This window comes from Plectrocnemia conspersa, unplaced genomic scaffold, assembly GCF_051122295.1.
Source record: "Plectrocnemia conspersa isolate PC_06_02 unplaced genomic scaffold, ASM5112229v1 ptg000003l, whole genome shotgun sequence".
NCBI classification, from domain to species: domain Eukaryota; kingdom Metazoa; phylum Arthropoda; class Insecta; order Trichoptera; family Polycentropodidae; genus Plectrocnemia; species Plectrocnemia conspersa.
In genome coordinates, this window is record NW_028277167.1 from 19,338,375 (window position 1) to 19,360,999 (window position 22,625).

At 30.3% G+C, this 22,625-nt stretch overlaps 2 protein-coding genes across 4 annotated transcripts; one reads left to right on the plus strand and one right to left on the minus strand.

The window, feature by feature from the left end:
- Window positions 1-885: 885 nt before the first annotated feature.
- LOC148236873 (uncharacterized) lies at window positions 886-8,234 on the minus strand. 2 transcript variants are annotated; one of them, XM_088181937.1, is made up of 4 exons: window positions 8,134-8,234; window positions 6,829-7,026; window positions 1,676-1,894; window positions 886-1,603 (listed from the first exon to the last, which is right to left on the minus strand). In XM_088181937.1, the coding sequence occupies exons 2-4, from the start codon at window positions 7,024-7,026 to the stop codon at window positions 929-931; spliced, it is 1,092 nt and encodes a 363-aa protein (XP_088038063.1). In that variant the 5' UTR covers window positions 8,134-8,234; the 3' UTR covers window positions 886-928. The 2 variants fall into 2 exon arrangements, with proteins under 2 accessions (XP_088038063.1, XP_088038064.1); XM_088181938.1 differs by lacking the exons at window positions 886-1,603; window positions 1,676-1,894 and having other exon boundaries at window positions 6,889-7,026; window positions 7,653-8,234.
- Window positions 8,235-9,568: 1,334 nt separating this feature from the next.
- Window positions 9,569-17,040, plus strand: Iru (E3 ubiquitin-protein ligase Iruka). 2 transcript variants are annotated; one of them, XM_088181934.1, is made up of 7 exons: window positions 9,569-9,727; window positions 11,298-11,462; window positions 11,964-12,038; window positions 13,444-13,511; window positions 13,578-13,885; window positions 15,763-15,954; window positions 16,026-17,040. In XM_088181934.1, exons 1-7 carry the CDS (start codon window positions 9,617-9,619, stop codon window positions 16,487-16,489), a joined length of 1,383 nt encoding a protein of 460 aa, XP_088038060.1. In that variant the 5' UTR covers window positions 9,569-9,616; the 3' UTR covers window positions 16,490-17,040. The 2 variants fall into 2 exon arrangements, with proteins under 2 accessions (XP_088038060.1, XP_088038062.1); XM_088181936.1 differs by lacking the exon at window positions 11,964-12,038.
- Window positions 17,041-22,625: the final 5,585 nt, after the last annotated feature.

Genomic DNA, 22,625 nt, shown 5'->3' on the forward strand with positions numbered 1-22,625 from the left:
ATTATTGTTATATTATATTTATTATGTCCTTGGTACTTTGGCGACGGGACGTGACGGGTGGCTTTTACACACAGATTGCGCCACTGCAGTAGTATTTTTAGAGTTAAAGTACAGTTTACGTATTATTTAAGTGAACGAAGCGCGAGGCACGCACCGGTGTGCGAGTCTGCCAGTGCCGCCAAGAGTCAGTCCATTTCGTCAGTGCTACCCAAGTGCCGCCAAGCTTTGAGCATAATATTTTTGGCCCACTTCAAAAATATTTGAAGACCTTTGCACACCGGCCCGGGGAGCGGGCTATACAGGCGTCAATTAATTTTAAACATTTTTTTTTATTTTCTAAACAACATTTTCCGTGACGATCTTTCTTTTATAGGTCTCAGAAATTTGTCCTTAAAATTACAAAAATTCAAGTTAGTTTTTCAACAAATATTTTTCGATGACCTTTTTTTAGCTTTTAGAAATAATTTCCCAAATGACCTATTTTTTAGAGCCCGGGACGCTGAGCATTCTCATTGCACTTCATATGCTAACAATTCATGGAATAAAATCAGGTGAAACACCTGATATTTCTACAAAAAAAAAATAGTTCTTGAGATATCGGCGTTTTCTAACACCAATGGCTGCCATGCCCATATGCAGTTGTATTTATAAAACTGCATACCAATAGTTAAAAATGACCATTCTTTAAAAGCATATATGGAATTGTGATAATTTTACTCACCTATATGAAAATCAATCCGAACACATCAGCCTTGGAAAGTATACACAAAGGTAATAATATACTTACTCTGAAGCAAGTATATTCTCGTGCATTTATATGCTCTTGTTATTTATCTCAATTTTTTAGCAATTTTCTTTTAAAAAAAATAAAAAATAAAACAAAAAAAAAGACTAGGTTTATTTATTTTCATACTCAAGTAATTAAAAATTAATTTATCATACCCGGCACTCTATACAAAAACAATCCATCATAGTCGTAATAGCAATCGTTTACTTTATAAGTGCCTCCTTTTTTCCAGACATCTTTAGGAATTTTTATTTTCAGTGCTATTTCGGTAGATTGTGATCTTTCGTCTTCTTTAAACTTCGAGACCTGCGCTTTCTCGCTGCTTGGATTGACAACAAAAGTTTCAGAGTACATCATCATATTGTTTTGTTTTATGCGTTGGTCAGTGTCGTCAATCAGATCGTTCTCTTTTTGATCTTCAGCTGGAACTACTTCTGAATGTAACATTAATTTGTTACGTTTATGTTCTTCTTTTTCGATATTTTTGCTTTTTATATATTTCGGCTTTTCTGCGCTCAAATCGGACGAGATTTCCTTAACATATTTTGCTTTGATTGCTTTCTGATAATTTGTAATTATACTGCTAAACTCGCCGGTGGGAACTTCACCGAGAGATAATCTAACGCTTTTCTCGTTATCCAAATGATTCCTCGGTGGAATCACTCTGTTGGAAAACTTCAGCAAATGCTCACGTAACTCAGGAGTAATGCCTTCTAGTGTATTCTCTTTGAGCTCTTTCCAATTTCTCAAAGCTGATGCGTCATGTCGGGCGATTCGTTGAAGCGAACTAGGTTTCCAAACCACTTTTACTAGTTTCTAAAATAAAGTAAAATAAAAATATTTCAATCGACAAATAAACGATAATTAAGATATTATTTTAGTATATACCAATGCAGTTTCCTTTGTTATCGGGAATGATTCGCAAATCCTATCTAAAGACCATTGTTTAGGATCATCCTTGTGCAGATAACGTATTTGTTCTTTTTCACTCCATGTCAAGAAATTTGGACTAGTTTCTTCAAAATATTTTCTACCAACTATCTTCTTACGAACCATTTCTTTATAACCAGCTGTCTCCTTATCATGCATATGACTCAATTCGGATAACTGTAATAAAAAAAAAATATTTATCTATTATATACATACTATGATATAAAGTCAATTTGGCATAGTATTTATATTTATTATAAGCAAAACCAGTCTGTACTATCAATTAGAGACAAGCAATGTTTCCCTTTTTGTCTGACTATTTAATTTTAGAATAGTAACAAGTGGAATAATTTAGGAAATACATTTATTAATAAATATATTTTATATTAACCAGTTCACTGTGGGAATTTATTTTTAAAAATACCTTACTTTTTTATAAAATACATAGCAGTTTTATTGGTAACATAGAGGGAACATGCCTCTAAATAACATTTTTATTACTTTTTACTGAAATTTGTAGTTTTTGTACTAAACGCTAATTTTTTTATTTTACACGATAAGCATACCCACCAACTGCACCGAAATAAAGTTTTAGATTGACATGAATACACGTCTAACGCATTTAACAAATTAATTAATAAAAAATTGATCATGAGTAAATACCACCAGAAAATTAGCAATTCTTTCAACGCTTTAGAGATTTACAACATTCGTTTGACCAGTTAAATGTTCTAATATGATGTACATGTTATTGCATCAGTTTTAATATCTTTAATTCTTCTTTTTACCAAATCAGTTTGAAAAGGGGAAGCCTTCCATACTGTTTATGTTTGATTCGACATTCTACGCCGAGGCAATAACAAAAAATTATTCCTAATACCTATTATATTTTTAGGTAAAATCCGGAAAATTGTTGCATTATTTTTTTTAAATTTGTATGTTCTGTATTATTATAAATTTTAAATATATGAATGTCAAAAATATGAAAGTATTTTTCCCCGTTTTTTATTTTTCTACATTTAATTCTGAATGTGAATATAGATGCAGCAGAGAATGGCTATAAACATATAAAATTAATATAATTTTTTTGGAAGACTTGTTAAGTGGTTAATCGATATTTGAGATTGACCGAACATTTGGTTCAAAAACACGGCACACAAGTTTGTCATTTCTTTCGATTGAATTAGATATAATATATATACATATAGTCAAAAAAAAATATATATAAATGGGAAAAATAAAAAAAATATTCAAAAATTTATATTTTTTGCAAAATATATTTTTAAAAATTACATTTACAATAAAATAATAAAAAATAGCTTTGAATTTTCAAATATTTGGTGATTTCTGAAAAGAATAAAAAGACTTAGAATTATGAAAATTATTATTATTATTATCATTTACATTTGACCATGGGAAATTTGCTAGAAAGATTTTTTTTGTTCAAGTTTGTTAGAACTTATGTATAATAATATGTTGATATACATTGCAGTACCCGATTAGAAATTTTAAATAATTTATACGTGTATATTGGAACAAACTATACATTATAACACTAAAATCATTTTAGCATTTACATGGCCAACGTAAATTTAAGAAATTTATAAAAACTCACCTAATTCCGCACATGGTAACTATGAAAGCAAGGCACGACACACAGTGCTATGCCACACTGGATGCAGCAATATCTCGTTTTCTTGCGAATTTTTTTACCCGCAGAATTCCTCTTTCTCGAGCACTCTACGCAGACCTTTCTTGCGACTTGATTCGTCGGAGTGAGGGGTAGATAACCGGGAAAATGTTGTTCCCGTCGAGTAATATCCGACGACGGCCTTCCGCTTACTGTTCTATCAATATTTGGTGAAAATTTTCCAATTATTTTTTCAATAATCTCTATGCGATACAGAAGATTTGAAAGTGTTCTTTCAGATTTTTTATATAAAATGTAGGAGTGGTATAAAGACAGCTCCAAGTAGTGAAAAAATATTTTTTACCCCGTTTTCTCGGTACGGGGTAATCAGCCAGGTGTTGATCTACTCTATCTACGCCCCCCATAGTGCCATTGTAATCAACAATTACTTTAGGTTTCAAGACCGCGATTCCTTGTTGGTCAATACTTTTCATTTCATTACTATGTATAGTGGAAAGCATTGTGACGTCTCTTTTGTCCTTCCACTGAAGGACCATCATCTTTCCTCTTTGGAATGCGATCGAATCGCCCTTCTTCAATTTAGTTGTTTTCAGTCGAGGAGGCATTTCGAGTCGGTTTGTTCTCGCCGTTCCATATATATATATATATATATATATATATATATATATATATATATATATATATATATATATATATATATATATATATATATATATATATATATATATATATATATATATATATATATATATATATATATATATATATATATATATATATATATATATATATATATATATATATATATATATATATATATATATATATATATATATATATATATATATATATATATATATATATATATATATATATATATATATATATATATATATATATATATATATATATATATATATATATATATATATATATATATATATATATATATATATATATATATATATATATATATATATATATATATATATATATATATATATATATATATATATATATATATATATATATATATATATATATATATATATATATATATATATATATATATATATATATATATATATATATATATATATATATATATATATATATATATATATATATATATATATATATATATATATATATATATATATATATATATATATATATATATATATATATATATATATATATATATATATATATATATATATATATATATATATATATATATATATATATATATATATATATATATATATATATATATATATATATATATATATATATATATATATATATATATATATATATATATATATATATATATATATATATATATATATATATATATATATATATATATATATATATATATATATATATATATATATATATATATATATATATATATATATATATATATATATATATATATATATATATATATATATATATATATATATATATATATATATATATATATATATATATATATATATATATATATATATATATATATATATATATATATATATATATATATATATATATATATATATATATATATATATATATATATATATATATATATATATATATATATATATATATATATATATATATATATATATATATATATATATATATATATATATATATATATATATATATATATATATATATATATATATATATATATATATATATATATATATATATATATATATATATATATATATATATATATATATATATATATATATATATATATATATATATATATATATATATATATATATATATATATATATATATATATATATATATATATATATATATATATATATATATATATATATATATATATATATATATATATATATATATATATATATATATATATATATATATATATATATATATATATATATATATATATATATATATATATATATATATATATATATATATATATATATATATATATATATATATATATATATATATATATATATATATATATATATATATATATATATATATATATATATATATATATATATATATATATATATATATATATATATATATATGGAACGGCGGCGGAATATCGGTTGAACATGCCGTTTGCAAATTTGCTAATTGTGGCGACGTATAGAAATTCTCGGTTGTTATACAATAACCTTGATTCAATAACTTTTTTGTCAAACTCATTACCACCTGTGACGACATTGGAAGTTGAGAATATTCCAAATCTATAATACTTCCTAGTTGAGAATATTCCGAATCTATAATACTTCCTTTTCCTGTATATATCGTTGTGTTCTAGACATACCCGCTTTGGGATTCGCACAACAAATATGATTTTATTCCAAAGCGCGCTCTCTTCGTCAGGATGCACTGTCTCCAGCTCAGTCTATCCTTATAAAGAAGCAAACTTTCGTCTAAGGTGATGTCACCTTCTGGGGTATAATATTTCTGATAACGTTTCATCCACATCTCGTGAACCGTCCAAATTGTATGTAGTTTCGGATTCGGGTGCGTTTCAGCATTGTATGTCTAATTATCACAAAAATGCAGATACTTTGAAATATCCGTAAATCTTCTACTTGGCAATGTCCTTCCAAAAAATGAGGTATAGAGTATTGGTCTAGTCGACCAGGAAAACTTGATCTCCGGTTTTCTATTTATGCTCTGTAAAATTTGTAGAGCAAAAAACACCATTAACTCCGGTTTCTGTACAGGTTTCCTATCCTTTGTTTTTGTAGACCGACTCGCCGATGGAAGATTTGCACGTTTTTCATCAGAAAAACGGTTTGTTTCCGTGCAAATGTATTGAATGATTTCATCGTCGAAATACAGAAGGAAAAACTGAAGAATGTCATTATCTATATTAAATTTCATTCCAGGTGTTCCAGAGAAAGGAAATCATGCGGGTGGATCAGAAAATGGGGCTGAATTTCTCATTTCAGACCAATTAGTATTTTGCGGTAATGCGATATTATTTTCAGATGAACTGGATTCGGAATTATCAAATTCAAACTCTGTTTTGTAATCTGAATTTATACTCTGACCGACCTACTCACTCAGTTTCTTCTATTGTCTCCATCCCATCTAATGCAATTGAGAAATACTTCAAGGGGAAAAAATGTAAGTAACACACTGCCTTGTATTTTTCTAATTTATGACTTCCACAGCTAATAAAAAAAGTGACCTATTTTTATTTGAAACGAAATGCGGAACGAGTCCCGCATATGCTCGGAAGCCTGAATATAATGACAAATATAATCAAGTTCATATGTGGAACCGCGTTTAAATCCGATTTTCATATTCCCGCACAGGCTCGACACCGCGTGTAATGGACATTTCTAAATTCACACACCCGTGCGGTACCACACGTAAAGTGGTTAAGTCACTCTCGCGTAATCATCAAATTATAATTAATACATACATGCTGTAAATTGCCTTCGGATTCGTTCCACATATCCAACGATTCCTCTGTAATTTCTCCGTCATACCCGGATTCTCTCATTAGTTGTATAGTTTTGGACATGCCTTCGTTGACACTTCTTCTCGGTTGTCTATAATGTCGTGTGGTATTGATGGACACGTTTGTTATGAAACGCAGCGTCTTCAACATATTGAACATCTGTAAATAAATTATATAAATATTTATATACATATAATAAACAGCAATTTGTGATTCAATTATTTATTCAAAATAAAATTTATGATTATATATTCAAACGGTAATAATACACACTGGTAAATAATTGGGTAATATAGGGATTCAGTGTCCTTTATTGATTTAAGTTGGCATCACTGCATTACTCACATTCACACACGTTTGTAGTTATTTTTATGTGATTTAAATAGGAAAGCGAATACAAACAATATCAGAAATATTCATTTCTATATGATTACGCCATGAAATAAAACGATTTAAAACTAAAATAAATACAATAATCTTTAATGGTTTAATTTTTAAGGAGTTTATTTTTTCGTCGGCGTACTTCGGAAACTTAGTCAATTATTTTCGAATAATTTAACGAAATAGTGTAATTTAATTTGTTTTATATTAACTTTTCACATTGTACTCGCGTGATTTTGTGTAAAGAAAAAATGATCAAATGAAGATATATTCAAAAAGTTCATTGTAACATATAAAGAAAATTACCAATAATAAATCACCAACAATAATTATATTCTTCAGTCATATGCTATGATGCCAACTAAACCAGTATAATAATAAAGGACACTAAAACCCTATATTACCAATAATTGTTACAACTATGAAGAACTATCGGAATGTCGCTTAGATTTGGACGATTTTTTCTTGTTTTTCTTGGTTTTCTTTTTGTCTTTCTTATGCGTCTTTTTCGACTTTATAGGCTCGTCACTGTCACTGCTACTGCTGTCTTCTGAAGATGGATGCTTTCGCTTTTTGGCCTTCTTTTTAGCCTTAGAAGATTTTTTGGTGAGCTTCTCCTTGAGCTCCTGCTCCCTCAGGCCCTGCAGCGGCGTAGGCGCGTTCTCTTCGGAATCGGAGCTAGTGCTGCTCACGTCTAGCACGATCTCCTTGTTGGGATCGACTTTGATAAAATTCCTGCATTGATACGTCAGATGGCCAGCATAACCGCACTTTTTGCAGGCGGCTCTAGAAGATTCTTTCCCCTGAGGCACGATGCGTGACCAGGCGTCGGAGTCGGCCATTGGCTGCGGAATCGAATAAAATCTAGTCCATTCGAGCACTGACCGTGAAAGACGAGACGCGCAAATCTTATTCAAAGCTTTGAAGACATTTGTAGGTTATTCTTTTGAGAGATGCTTATATTCACTTATTAACAATAACAGAGTGAATGTTGACCATGAACACAAAATGCGACTGTACTTAAAGTTATGTTCGTATATTATTTATATATTATTACCAAAGTAAAACACATTTTAAATGAATACTTTCATAGCCTAAAATATGATAATGCGATTAATTATTGTTTTTTTACTCTTTTCAATATTAATGAGAAGCAAAGAAAATAATAAACATAATAAAGCTTTAATAAATGATTTTAAGCATAATAGGCCAGCCTTTTATTTTTTGCAGGCTTCTTGCTACAGAAATTATTTTGCGGTTAATCAGTGACAGAATCTCCAACTACAGGTCTGGTCAGTAAGATATTTTAGGTACGGTGATGGTGACGAGTGGCAAATATACACATATTGAGCCGCTGCAGTAGTATTTTATTGATGATACGAGTTGTTTACACTGTAAAAGGCGGACGCGAGACGCCGCGTCCGAATGCGCGGAACATTGTCAGGCTAGAAAAAATCGTCACGCAGTGCTACTCAAGTGCCGACCAGTTTTGGCCATAACAAATCTAGGCTCCCACAATATTTTCCCTTTCGCTCGTTCGTATGTTGAGTGACGAGAGTGAGCGCGAAGAGCGTTCAATTGCACGCTCTTATTTCTAACCCACTATTATCATTTAACTGTCTATAATATATAATATTTAAATTGAAATTAGTTTATATTAAAATTATTTAACGAACTAAAAATTTTAAATATTTTTAGAAGTTTTAACATGTCTAGTGAAAACAGTCTGTTGGGCGATTAGACTTGATTTTAGTTGATTTATTTTTTTCTTTCTTACTTCAGATTTGAGTGGATAATTCGTATCAAAAGTGGCATGATTTGTCTGAAAGTGACGTTCAACATTATGTTTTTTCGGCACTGAAACACTACTGCCACACATCAATCAAACGCATTTATCTTTCAAATTAACAAAACAATATGATTCCTCCCAGTCAGTGTTAAAATTATAGGTTCGTTGTCTTTCACTCGGTCCACTTATTTTAGGACTAAAAAATAAATTGTAATTGAACTACAATACAATATCAAAATTATATTTCGCTCTCGCGTATTAAAATTTAAAATTAAGCCCGTCCTAGTAAAAAGTCTATGAGGCCTATAAAAGGCAGCCTGAGCTGGCATTGTTTAGAACAGCTGCAATAGTGTTCGATATTACCCCGTTTTCTGATAGAATTAACATTTTTAACTACAAATATTTAAACACATTTTTTTATAATATTATTCGTTGTTTTCTAAACAGTCTTAATGTTGATTTTATTTATTTAGTAAAGTTGTTTATTTTAGTTTCAACAAAAAAATCATGCGTATGGTCTAAAAATAAGGCATTCCGACCAAAGTTTCCACAGCAGCAGACGTTCGTTCCGCAGCTCCGATGGCCGAGGCAGGAGCGGCGGGGGCAGCAGGGCCCGGAGGCTCCACGGGGGCTACCGCTCACCGTTTCTTCTGTCACAATTGCTGTATCGAGTTCGTGGAAGCTCATCCGGTAAGCGTCAGCTCCCACGTCAGACTTGACGTTTGTCCTTCGGTCAGCCTCGGGAACTCCCAGAAGCCCCCAGAAGAACACTCCTATTTTGTTCTTCATCTTTTATCAACCCGTACCGTCGCTGAAACTTTTACGTCGTACCGTTGCGACATTTCGATCGAAATTGCGTGTAATTAGCAGGGATGTTTTCTATTCTACTATTATCTGTACATATTTTTTTGTCGTGACGCATGACTAATGCTTCTCATATCGATCGACTCGCAATACCCTCAAAGATTCATGTAATGTTAATTCAGAGATACCTTATTATCAAATATATGTAATCTAGTAATCATCCTTAGGTATTGTATTAGATGAAGAATTTGAGAAAACATCTGTAAACCCTACAAAATAAAACACTAATCTAGAAGATCTTTCAAGGCGATATTGCCGATCAGACCTAAATTTAGGTAAAAATGAACACACCGTTAACTTTTAGAGCAATATTCTTTGCATTTTTTCCTTATTTATGAGCGTAGCTTTTTGCTTTTGATTTAGTGAAATTATACTACAGCATAAGAAACTCTTGACTAAATTCAGTAATAAACAGGGATCGTTTGATTATCGCCTAATATCTTCACAAATATACTCATGATCGCTTGTTTAGTAATCATCTATTATAGATACAGTTTTAACTAGAAACAAACGATTGGAACTTACAAGTTTTTTCTTGTACCGAAATCTCGGGTTAGATACATATACAGATGCTATTTTTGCTCAAAAAATTATTATCAAAGGTCGATTATAAAAAATCGTCGTAACAATAATAAGGCTCAACAATGTGGGATTCAGAGGTTTTAAACCTCGACACAAACTGTGGCTCTCAGAAATAAATAAAACTCGAAGGTTAGAGTGGGCCCGAACACACCGAGATTGGACATCTGAAGATTGAGTGAAAGTCATTTGGTCTGATGAGTCCAACTTTGAGCTAATTTTAAACTAATATTGGTTAATATAAAAAATATTAAAAACTTTATTTATTCTAAGATTTTTTTTAAATAATCATACTTTTTTTCAATATTCTTTTTTGGTTTTTGGGACCCCTGGTATACGTGCGTTGAAGAGTCAGAGAAGAATATCTAGCTGATAGTGTAATATAGGTATAGTCTGGAGCTGCATGACAGTTGCATGACAAGGGTAGGGTAGTTTGAATAGTGACATTTATAGTTCAATGTTGAATCCACTATAATTGATTCCTATAGAAAAATATTTCAAAGCACAGACCACACTAACATCCGATTCCAGTAAAACCGTGCCATACTTCGCGAAAATCAGGGGTTGGTTTACGTCAAAGAGTTTGACGCTTTAAAAATTGCCTGCACAGTCACCAGACCTAAATCCTATAAAGCATTTATGAGCGAAATTTCAAGGAAAGGTTGCCCAATACAAATCCAAAATACAATACATGACGACGATACCTAAACCTTATAATTTTTACACAACAATAAAGTGCTAAATGTGAAATTAAAGTTTATACATAACCCATTTCTTATAAAATAAATTGATGTTAATAATTATAAAATATTTACAGGAGTACCAATGCCCTTACTGCGCTCGAGGATTTGTCGAACAAATGGAGGATTCGGTGCCCATGAACGAGGCTAGCGAAAACACAAACACGCAGTCAAACAACAGGCCTATAATCGCCGGACAAATTAGTGATATTGGAATAGACGATTTAGATGAACTGCCACCAGTGAGTTGCATCATTTAACTACTACATAATGTACATATTTCAATATCAGATGTATCCATTTTTATAGTTTCTTTACTTATATGTATGTATATATATACAGATAATGTAGAGAAAAAGGCAACTATTATATATATAAAACAAGTATTTTAAAATCAGATCAATCTAACAAAGTTGTGTATTACTTTAAATGCTGACATGTCCAAAATTAAAAATTTAAAATCAGGAATAAAAACAATAATCCAGAAGTTAGTGTTTGGTCTTTTGACCAGTCGTCGTTACTCTATAGATTTTGTTTATTATCTCGATTATTTTAATTTTATCAAAATCATAAACTAATTAAAATAGTTTTCCTCCAGCTAAATATGCATATTTATTAAGAAGTAATAAAAATGATAAATATTTCATGGTCAATAATATATATTTTATTTAAAAATAAGTAAACTTGATAACCTAACAGATATTGATTATAACGTTAAATTTTTTTGTAATAAATTCTTACAGGACGATCGTCACTATAGTCAATGGTCCAATTGGTGTCCGCCGTGGAACTATAGAGATCCAAATACTCCTCAATTAGTCAGTTTTTTCATTCATTATGCGTGTGCATCATAAAAATATTAATCCTACATAAACGAATTTATAACTACACTATTTTTCTCAAGAGTCAGTGCACAGAATTCTCGTGATCATTGAAAACAGGGCTGAATTATAACAAATATAATTATAATATTAATTTAAGAAATCAATAAAATTATAAAATACGTGTAGATCAAGGGTAGGATTATATTTAGTAAAACATATATAACTATAACAATAGTGAAAGTAGCGATAAAATAATAATTTCAACGACTATACCTTGAGTACCAGAAATCAATTCCACCCTTACCTTGAGTATTCCAACGTACTGATACCGCCCCTCTGGCGACCGATCACTCAGATCAAAAATTTAAAAGTATGTGATCATTTTTATGTTTTTGCGCACTGACTGTTAAAAATAAATAGAATGTAGTAAATGCACTTGATAGTACTTGTTATTTTAAATTTCATTGTACAAGTTGTTTTCCTTATTAACCACATCATTATTTTCATTCAATTTATTAGTCAACTGATATGTATTTATCCTTAGTTATTTATATGTGATACTATCATTAACTCCAGTCGTCTCAATAGATGAACATATAATTTTGGTCAGTTTCATTGTACTTCTTTTCTGTTTACTCAAATTTTTATTTTACTGAAAACACATTTTATCTCTTATCCTTCATGGTTATCTAAGTTCAAATGATATGATTAGAACGTGTTTGTATATATAGTAGAAATAGCAGTTTGTATGTGAACAATCAACGCGTATATATTTTACGAAGTATTATTACAATTGAGTGTTTGGTTTAAATATTCAGAAATCTTTTTACTGTTATTGCCATGACTATGGTAAACAATTTTGTGGTTTACATATGTGATACGTGTTCAAATGTTGATTCCCTGTACCGGAAATTAGTTACATTATCATAACAAAAACATCAGTTAATGCTGCCAAAAACAACTTGCAGTTAAAGCTGCATTATAAAAATTGACCATTGTAACATGACAAGCGTGAGCCCAATAAATTACAACAGAGTAACTCATACTGAACAAGTTGGGGAGTAAGAAAATTAATTTTATATTATGATTTCATTCAACTCATGCTGTTTTTGTCTATAGCGTATTTTTTATTATAAAAAAAATTCTACCGTGAGAAACAAAGATGGTACCTTATGTATTATTCTATTTTGGATTTTAAATAAAAATATATTTTACTTAATTACATTTTCTAATCTCCAGACTAGTTTTAGTTATTGAGTACATATTAAAATTGAATAATAAACCTGTCAAATAATATAAATAATATGTGTTGTTATTAAAAATATAAATATTTTAAATGAGTGTCCTATCTCCCAGTTAAATATTTAAATTTAATCATTTCATTGTTTCAAAATTGCAGAATAATTCTTCAACACCATCCGATTTAAGTAATTTGATATTTCCTTCAGCAGGCAGCGAAAGGATTAGGTAAATAATATTTGAATTATCGTCATAATAAACTAAATAAACTTAATGAGCACTTTGCTTTGTCAGGGGCTTCGGCGGTGTCGGAATGGAGTCAGTGCTGCACCAAATAATGTGGCAAGTTACCGGCGGCAGGGCTGGTGGACCGGGAGGCACCGGGGGCCCTCTGTTTCTCCTAGGACAAGAGCCGAACGAATACATCATGTCCAATGAAGGCATAGACGCTATAATGTCTCAATTATTGTGGACCACCGACAACGATGGCCCACCGCCGCTGGCTCAAGAGTGCATAGAAAATTTACCCGAAATTATCATCAATGAAGAACAAGTGCTAGCCAAGCTTCAGTGCACGGTGTGCTGGGAATTATATAATTTAGGTTTGCTATGATGCTTTTGTATATTGTTCAGAAAGTTATTTTTTTTAGTTTGAATCAAATATCCTGTGTGTAATTGCATTTTTTTTAACGAATGATTATTTTATCTCCCTAGACAAGAAAACAAGTTTTTGGAAATCACATTTAAAATAGAATGGAAAGTATATTATCGCGAAATGTAGTTATTAATAATAGAATATCATATCAACACAGAATTGTACTTCATATCTTTTAGTGACAATTGTCGATAATGCAAGTATTTAGCCAGTACAATAGATCAATGGTACAAGTCATTGTTTATCAATTGAAAGGGCGAGAACTTTGACATTTTTCAATTTACATTGTTGCTGGGAAATCATAATTAGTAATTGTTATTAATATTATATTTATAATTATAATCAATATATTTAATATTATGTTTTCTAGATTGTCCTAATCTCATTTTGATTCTAAAGTCGAGCTAGTTTGTTTGTGTGTGCTATCAGGTGCTCTAAGCTAAATGCAACTCATAATGACGAATGTGAATCAAATGAAAATCTCGTTTCTGAATTAAAAGGTTCAAATTAAAATATTTTAAATTTGAACCTACTGTCTACGGTTCATTATACATTTTTCAACACTAAGAAAGTGCATGAATAGCTCTAGAACAAATTCTTTCAGTACAATGCGCAACAACTTATATATCTCTTCATCGGACATGAACCTTTTTTTCTACTGTTACCTCAAAATAATTCTTAGTGCTTCCACTTAGTATCAAGTGCTTTAAAATTACTGCTTGTTCATTTTAAAAGAGAATCGGCACAATCTTTCTTGAAGTATAGTGCCATTTCTTATGTGCGTGCCCTCTTGGTTCTCGACAGTCAGTAGTGAACTCAGTTCATATTTGACAACAATTATTTCTAGAAAGCTATCACATTCTGCTTTATAACGTTGCAAAAGTGCCTAGAAATCATTATTATACGTTGTTTCAATTTTAAAATAGGCTACTGTGGTGCTAACATTTTAGATAATTTAAAAACTGCAGAACATCATGGATAATGCGGTATGCGTGCTGTCCATGACTCATCTTTAGAAGTCGGGCTACTTTACTGTTAATCAGTTATTTTTCTTAACTGTCAAAGTCCAGGGATTAATCCAAAGGGTTTTAACAGATGGTCAGAATTGTGTAGTCCTTGACAAAGTTCTCATTAGTGTTTCTCAAAATGTCTATGGGTTGGCTTATGGCGCTGATCTAAGCCACTGGCTCTCTTTGAGTGTCTTGAGTCCTAGTCAAGTGTGTGTCTTTCGTTTCCTTGAACTAACTTGAACGAATCAGGGAAAGGGCTTAACACCGCCTATTAATGTACAACCCTTACAATGAAGCAAGATATATCCTGGGTTACCCTTTTTAATGAAACCATTATGGTCACTTTACAATGATAATAAAATATACGAATAACAATACTATTTAGTGCGTGAGACAATTCCGATTGCTTTTTATGTATATGTCAAAGGCAGTCTTACGATTCTTGGGTGTTTTGAAATTACGATTTTTCTCATGCTTTTATTTAGTAACGCAACTTTGTTCAATCGTCACTTTCTTCTGGACATTTATGTTGGAACTCCTTCTTCATCATAGATAATATAATATAATGTGTGGTATGTTAATAGTTTTGTTAGTTTTCAGGATCTGATTAATATATTTTATTTTACTGGTTTCTCTCTATTTATGATACATATGCTTTTATAGTAATGCAATCCAAATATTGTCTTTTTAACATTATTTTAATTGAACGACTTTCTATAGAACGAATAGATTTAAAAAAAGCTTATTGACTTTCTGGGTGATATGTGCTATTAATATGTTGTGTTTGCTTTTATTAATTTGTTTTTATTTCCAGATGAAAAAGTTCGGCAATTAAAATGCGGACATATATATCATCAAAGTTGCATATCGCCTTGGTTGTCATTGCACGCGACGTGTCCCATTTGTCGGCAAAGTCTCACACCTACGGAGATTGCAGAATCGGATCAAAGAACTCCCGGCTCAAGGGACACTGCCGCTAATAATCCACACCCACAAACCACGCAATGTAATGATTTTCTAATATATTATGATGATTACAAAACGATCGAATGGATTATGATGATGATTGTCCTTCAGATCCTGGTTTAACATCTTTTCTGCTGCGCGCCTGCGGAATATTGCCGACCGACGGAACCGTAGCGACTGGCACCGTTTCTGTAATACAGTCCGGCTCCGCTCCGGCTCGGCCGGCCAACGGCGAAACCGGCGACGCAGCTCCCGCGAACGAGACACCAGAAAATAATAGTTCAACAAATGATAGTGCTAATCCTACGGCGGTTACAAGTGCTACGCCGACGGCGCCGACCACTCCGCCGGTGACCAACACAGCGCCTAACAATCGTCGCCACATAACCGCTTCCATCTCGCCGGGACACTTTGTTTTAATGTCTTCGCCGCATGGCGTGCTGGACAATATGGCGGAGTATATAGCTTTTTGGACGGGCTCCACGCCGCCGGTATCTTCCCATACAGTAAGCTCGACCACTTCCGACGTCAACTCGACGAGGCCGCCCACAAACTTCGACATGGACTTGGACTGATTCACAGTCACAACAGTTGTATTATGATGAAAAGATAAAACGACAAAAAAAGTTTAATGTAAATTTTTATTAATCTACGGCTCACTAGTGAGGCTTTGAAAAATTCTACTAGAACTTTGTTTCATAGAAAACATCGCTCAATAATATATATTATATACATGATGATTAATGATTAGCTTCTACTAATTAATTACGTATATGTACAACTATCAATCGCTTTTTTTATAAATATTTTCACTGCAATGTATATATCAATTATATACGTAATATTTTCCTGACACATATTTTTTTATTTAAATTAGGAATGATTGTGAACATGTTTTATTTTATTTTTCCATTTTTATAATTCAACCTTTACCTTTTTATGCTCACGCATTTTTTATGAATATTTATTCATAAAATATCGTAGTAATTGAGTGTAAAAGAAGAATATTTATTTTATTAGTGCGCTAACGAAATTGTCAATATAACGCTGTATGTAAAATGTTAAATAATATGGAAAATACCTTATAATCATTCATGCTTAATTTCATTAAAGGAATGTGAATAAATAGTATTTTTTTTTATGTGCAGTAAATCTCCTTTAATTAATTTATTTTCTTTACAATTCCATAACCTATTATCTAAAATAGTTGATAAATTTTAGTAGCGCACTTTAAAAGTACGTATGTATCTGATATGCAAATTTATCACATTTGCACATATTCATTGAGCCGTCTAATATTAATGCTCAATTAAATGATAATATTTTTACATATTGCAGATTTTTATAGTTGAACTATTTCCAGCTTTGTTACATGTGATTTTTTAATTAGAGCAGTTTTAATTGGTTGTTTTCTAATTTGAATATGCAAAGATGTAATGTATAATGTATATAAAGTATTTTATTGTAACGATATATCGTAGCGATTGTTTTTGACTTGAAGCCTACCTTCTGCCATTGTTATTGTTGAATATTATTATTTTAATTAATAAAGCGAACGTCATAGAGTAATTAATGGGTTATCTGGACTGGGTCTTCTGACGATGATAATCTTTGATATGAATTGCAAAAATGTTCAATGACACGTATGTGAAAGTAATAAAGTGCCACTAATTTAAAAATAACACTTTTTAATTATTGTAATCTATCGATTATGTACACAGTGATTAGGGTCATAAATTAAGTGTTGTTCTGCGGTGATTATATATTATGTTGTGAATCACTCACCATATGCATCCTATATTGTTATGATTTTATAATATCACATTATTTTTGGGGAATGCCATCTTTATAGTTTAAGATGAAATTGCATCGTCCAACGGCAGAGTGCTCTAACCTAAAAAGTTGTTAGACCACCCTGTCGCTTGGCAGCTCAGTTGTAAAGATGTTGGAACTTTACCGACGTGCATATATTTTTATTGTGTATTTTTAGTCATTGAATTATTTATTTAAATTATTGTTTAATTATATATATTTTTTTGGTTTATATATATTATTAATGAATAAACTATTGCTATATTTAACCATGCATTTAAATACCCGACAGTAATATACATTCCAGTGATTGGATATGTTAATAAAAAAATTACATTGTAAGTTATCGATATTTTAAAGCTTATAGTGATTTTTAGACGGTTATTATAAAAGTAAGTTATGGCATTGGAAGGTCTATTTTTGTATGAAAGGATCTTAAAATGCTTTAATATAATACTTAATTATTGTGACAATAAAGTTCCAACTTAAATATATTAAAGTATATTTTAATACCGTCCTGTTTTTATACATGCATAAATAAATGTTCCTTTCTATGATCTATTATTATATGTATGTAGCCTAATAATAAATCATGGAATGGAATAGGTTCAGATTTTGAATAAATATTCAACCTATAATCAACAACAGTTAGTATATTTTATCATTTATTTTTATTTTTCACATGACATCTTCATGGTGTTTACAATTTGATCGAAAATGCCAAGGATCTCGGTGTATAAAATGTTTATTTTGCTTCTATATACAAATACAAGTCATATTCACTTGCCTTTGACTTAATCCCACTACATTACATGTTTATATTTTTCATTATGTTTTGATTGACATATCATTGTAAAGAGACGAAAGCATATTATTAACTGACAAAGGTAATTTTGAGATATTTAGACATTTGCAAATTGGCCTGTATTTTTATAATATATTGGATTATCGAGAAGTTTTGTCGTATTTTATTATATGCAAGTATAAACGTTAAACGGTGTAGATAGACGTCATGTGGGTCCAATTATTTTGTCTACATGTCGTATAATAATTGTCTAAATATCAATATCATCAATCAGTTTCTTGTAATATTTTGGACGATTAAGATTTCAGACACTATTTTGTATGAATTTCAACGAGGCAATAATGCATCAGAAGTACTATGTGTAAATGTATATGTAGTGTTTTGATAAAGATGCGTAAATGTTTTTAACTGCCAAATAAGGTTACTAAATTCCGTTCCGGAGATATTGGCCTAGAATATGATTTTGATTTGGGCTAAGATTTTGCAGTCATTGTTGAAAAAATCCACATTCAACAACCGGGATGATCGCAATTGAGTATGGTATCCATCATTCGGACTATCTTGAAGCAAAACATTTTAAATTTGCAAATTATCATTTTGCAGTGATTTTACTTGAAGCTTTTTCGTTCCTGGCTTGAGAGGAAAGGTCCTGAAGTTGTTGATACAGTTGCATGGCTGCAGTTTCTGGCGGCGCAGCTGCTTTTGGAGACCCGATTAGCCAAGGGCGGAACTCAATTGGAATCCATCTGTAGTAACTAAAGCACCGTGAAGTTCTGAAATCAAGAAACTGACTGAAGTAAAGTTAAGACTTTAAAGGCTGAATTGACTGATCCGAACTGGAAAAACTCCCCGCCCAATGTCTTTCTTCATTTTAAAGGACCGATTGGGGATGATCTAGGTGGTAATGAAATTCTCTTTTTTCATATTATGAACAAACCTTTTTTTATATATACGTGAAATGTAACAGTAGCAATATTTTGTATAGTTCTGGAAAAAACAGTTTCCAGTTGAATTCTCCTGCTGTTTTTTGTTGTTGTATAGATCTCTGAATATCGTTTTTATTGGGTTATTTTGTGTTTCGTAATTTTAATCATTTTAAATACGTATATTGCTACAATAATAATTAGTAAGCGTTGCTATAAGAAATTGTTTGTATCTCAGATATTTATTAAGTGGCAAGATTAAAACACAAATACCTTAAAATTCCATTTTGTGTCATTTTTTAATCTTTATTATCTTTTTGTGAAATAGAAATGATAGAAAAAATGGATATCATTTTAGAATTAGCACTAAAAATGGTATAAAATTTAGTTAACAAAACTAAATTTTTTATTAAAAACTAGTTTTTCACAGGTCCGTGTTAACAACAAGCATTTAAAAAAATATAGTAAATCAAAATAACTACATAGTAGGGAGGGACCAAGTTTTTTAAAAAAAAAAACCACAAATTTAAGGATATCTTCGGATTTTTTTATATTAATCGAACATTTGATGTATTTCAATAATTATGAAAAATATAATCAATTAAAAGGACGTTTCTGGACCCTTTGCAGCAGCCGATCTTTTCAACGTAATTTTCGATGACTTTTTCGTACATTATCTTAGCTATAACTTGCCGGATGTTGGTTTTTAGGTGCTCAAAAGTTTCGGGCTTGTCGGCATAGACATGAATCTTAACGTAACCCCACAAAAAATTCAAAGGCGTTAAATCTCATTATCATGACAGCCAGTGACGTCACCAAAACGTGAAATAAAATAATGTGACCTGGGAACTTTTCACGCAAAACATCCAACTTTGCACCCGACACGTGGCAAGATTGTTGATCTTGTTGAAAACACGTGTCTTCCACATCAATATCTTCGATTTTTCTCGTAAATTTCGATACACAGTTCGTACAGAATTGTTATTTCTGTAGAACAATTGAACAATTTTAACGCGTTGAGCGTTGGTTATGTGCAAGCCTGCCGCGAGGTGAGGGGAGAGGGGACAAATTCCTGGAGCCCGTTCTCCTTGAAGGGCCCGACTTTGGAAAAATTTATAGCAAGAATATATTTACAAAAAAAAATAAAAATCGACATCAAATAATGAATTCGATGTAAACTAGTTGTTTGCGATGTACAATATGTACTGATGTATTTTAGGTTCAAGTTTTTTTGTCCTTTTTATACACCTACATACATTCAACAAATAAAAGAAGCGGAACATTGCCTCCAAAAGTATCCACTTTCTAGGAAGTACCTTTACAATTAGCATAATTATTCAAAGGAACAGATCGTATTTTTTTGATACGGCTCCGTTTGTATTAAAATTTGCTTGCAAATTATTGTTGATTTTATTGCTTTAAAAAATATTAGACTTGGCAGGAAATATTCACAAAAGTAAAGTAGTAGATGTAAATTTATGTATTTGATCTGAATTTTTAGATCGACGAAAAAGGAAGAAGTCAAGATATAACGAATAATCAACAACCAAACCAGCTAAATTATATAAATTTTATTTTTTTATAAATTATATTATCGGTAATTTGACAATTAGATTTGATTATCCATACAGTTGCTAAATAAAATAAAACAAGTCAATCTTGAAGCAATATTTCCCGATAATGTTTTTATTTTAAGATTATTTGTATAATATCAGTAACTGTGGCTCAATCTGAATGATCATTTAGTTGCTAATCAAGAATTAAAAATGTTTTGCGGACAACTACATACATGTGGCAAAATCAGTGTCACGACAAAATGTTAACTGACATAATGTTAACGCGACATAACGTCCCCCGACAAAGTATTAACATTTATGTATTTAAATGAATAGGTATTCTATAATATCATATAATAGTATGTTTACAAAGTAGATGTATTGTTTAATTTCAAACAATTGAAAATTTTAGAAGCAAATTAAAAAAAATACATTTAATAAATGTTGCATTTCACAAAAAGTTTATAATGAAAATAATTAAAAGTAAAAAAATCCTAACCTATTAATATGGAAATTATAGTAATAGCACGCAGTTGTACGCTCTCCATGAAATTTTAGAATTTTTGAGCAACATTGCTTGAAAATATTTAAAAAAAAATGCAATTCAGCAACAAAAAATTGTACTTGTTAGTTAGTACGGCGCCACGCTCAAAAACCTCCATGTGTTACTCTATAACTCTATACTCTAACCTAAATAAATTAACCATTACACTATTATATTTATTTAGGTTGGTTTGGGTTTGAACAGCAAATGGACGTTTCGCAACTGTCGAATTTGAGCGTAGCGCCGTGATAACTAACAAATACCTAAAAAAGTCACTAATGTAAAGTTAGCAGTGTTTGCTTGATTTAGCAAATGCAATTCAGCATCAAAGAGTCGACAACGCAAAGAATCATTTTTATTTGTTTTTTTAATAAATAAATATAGCAAAAATATATATTTTCTTACTAGGGATACAAATATCACAAAATTATAGATATTTCTATATGTAACACGATTCCCGAGTTAAGCTAGGTTTTCAGAATTTTGACACACTGCGCCCAAAAGGTTCGCCAACACTGGTATATTTTATCGAAAAATAAGTACATACTCATGTTTCCACTCTACTCTAATTAGGAGTTGATATGTAATTGCACTACTTAAAACTGATTTGGGTTAAAACTGACTCATTACCATAACGACACTTTTCAAACTATACGTTGGAATAGTTATGGATTCGAACTTCACTAATCTCAAAATGGTATTAGTTTAAAACTATTTTTGAATTGTGTCGTTATTGTAGCCGATGTGCCATGTTTGATTTATTATATGGCCATGTTTTATTTTTATGATATCTTTAGCTCTGATGTCACGTCATATGTTCATGGTTTGAGAGTTCAGTACCGTTTTCATGTATGGATGTATGTATGTACATATTGTATATATGCATATATAAATATCATACAAAGTTACAATTCTTCAATTTGGAAAATCGTGACTCCCAAAATCGCACACTATGACATTGTCGCATTGTTATTATCTCACATCCAAAAAATACATTTAAAAAGTTAATAATATCTGTATAATTTGCCGATTGGGTTCATTGAAAAGTTGGCGGAGTGCATTATCGGAGAC

What these genes read in the sequence shown, in the direction of transcription:
- LOC148236873 (XM_088181937.1), bottom strand. Translation starts at nt 7,026, where the DNA reads ATGTTCAATATGTTGAAGACGCTGCGTTTCATAACAAACGTGTCCATC. An exon ending in CCGAAGGCAATTTACAGCAT is followed by an intron (nt 1,895 to 6,828) that starts GTATGTATTAAT and finishes TTTTTATTACAG; the next exon opens with TTATCCGAATTGAGTCATAT. An exon ending in TAACAAAGGAAACTGCATTG is followed by an intron (nt 1,604 to 1,675) that starts GTATATACTAAA and finishes ACTTTATTTTAG; the next exon opens with AAACTAGTAAAAGTGGTTTG.
- Iru (XM_088181934.1), top strand. Translation starts at nt 9,617, where the DNA reads ATGGCCGAGGCAGGAGCGGCGGGGGCAGCAGGGCCCGGAGGCTCCACG. An exon ending in ATTTAGATGAACTGCCACCA is followed by an intron (nt 11,463 to 11,963) that starts GTGAGTTGCATC and finishes AAATTCTTACAG; the next exon opens with GACGATCGTCACTATAGTCA. An exon ending in ACACCCACAAACCACGCAAT is followed by an intron (nt 15,955 to 16,025) that starts GTAATGATTTTC and finishes ATTGTCCTTCAG; the next exon opens with ATCCTGGTTTAACATCTTTT.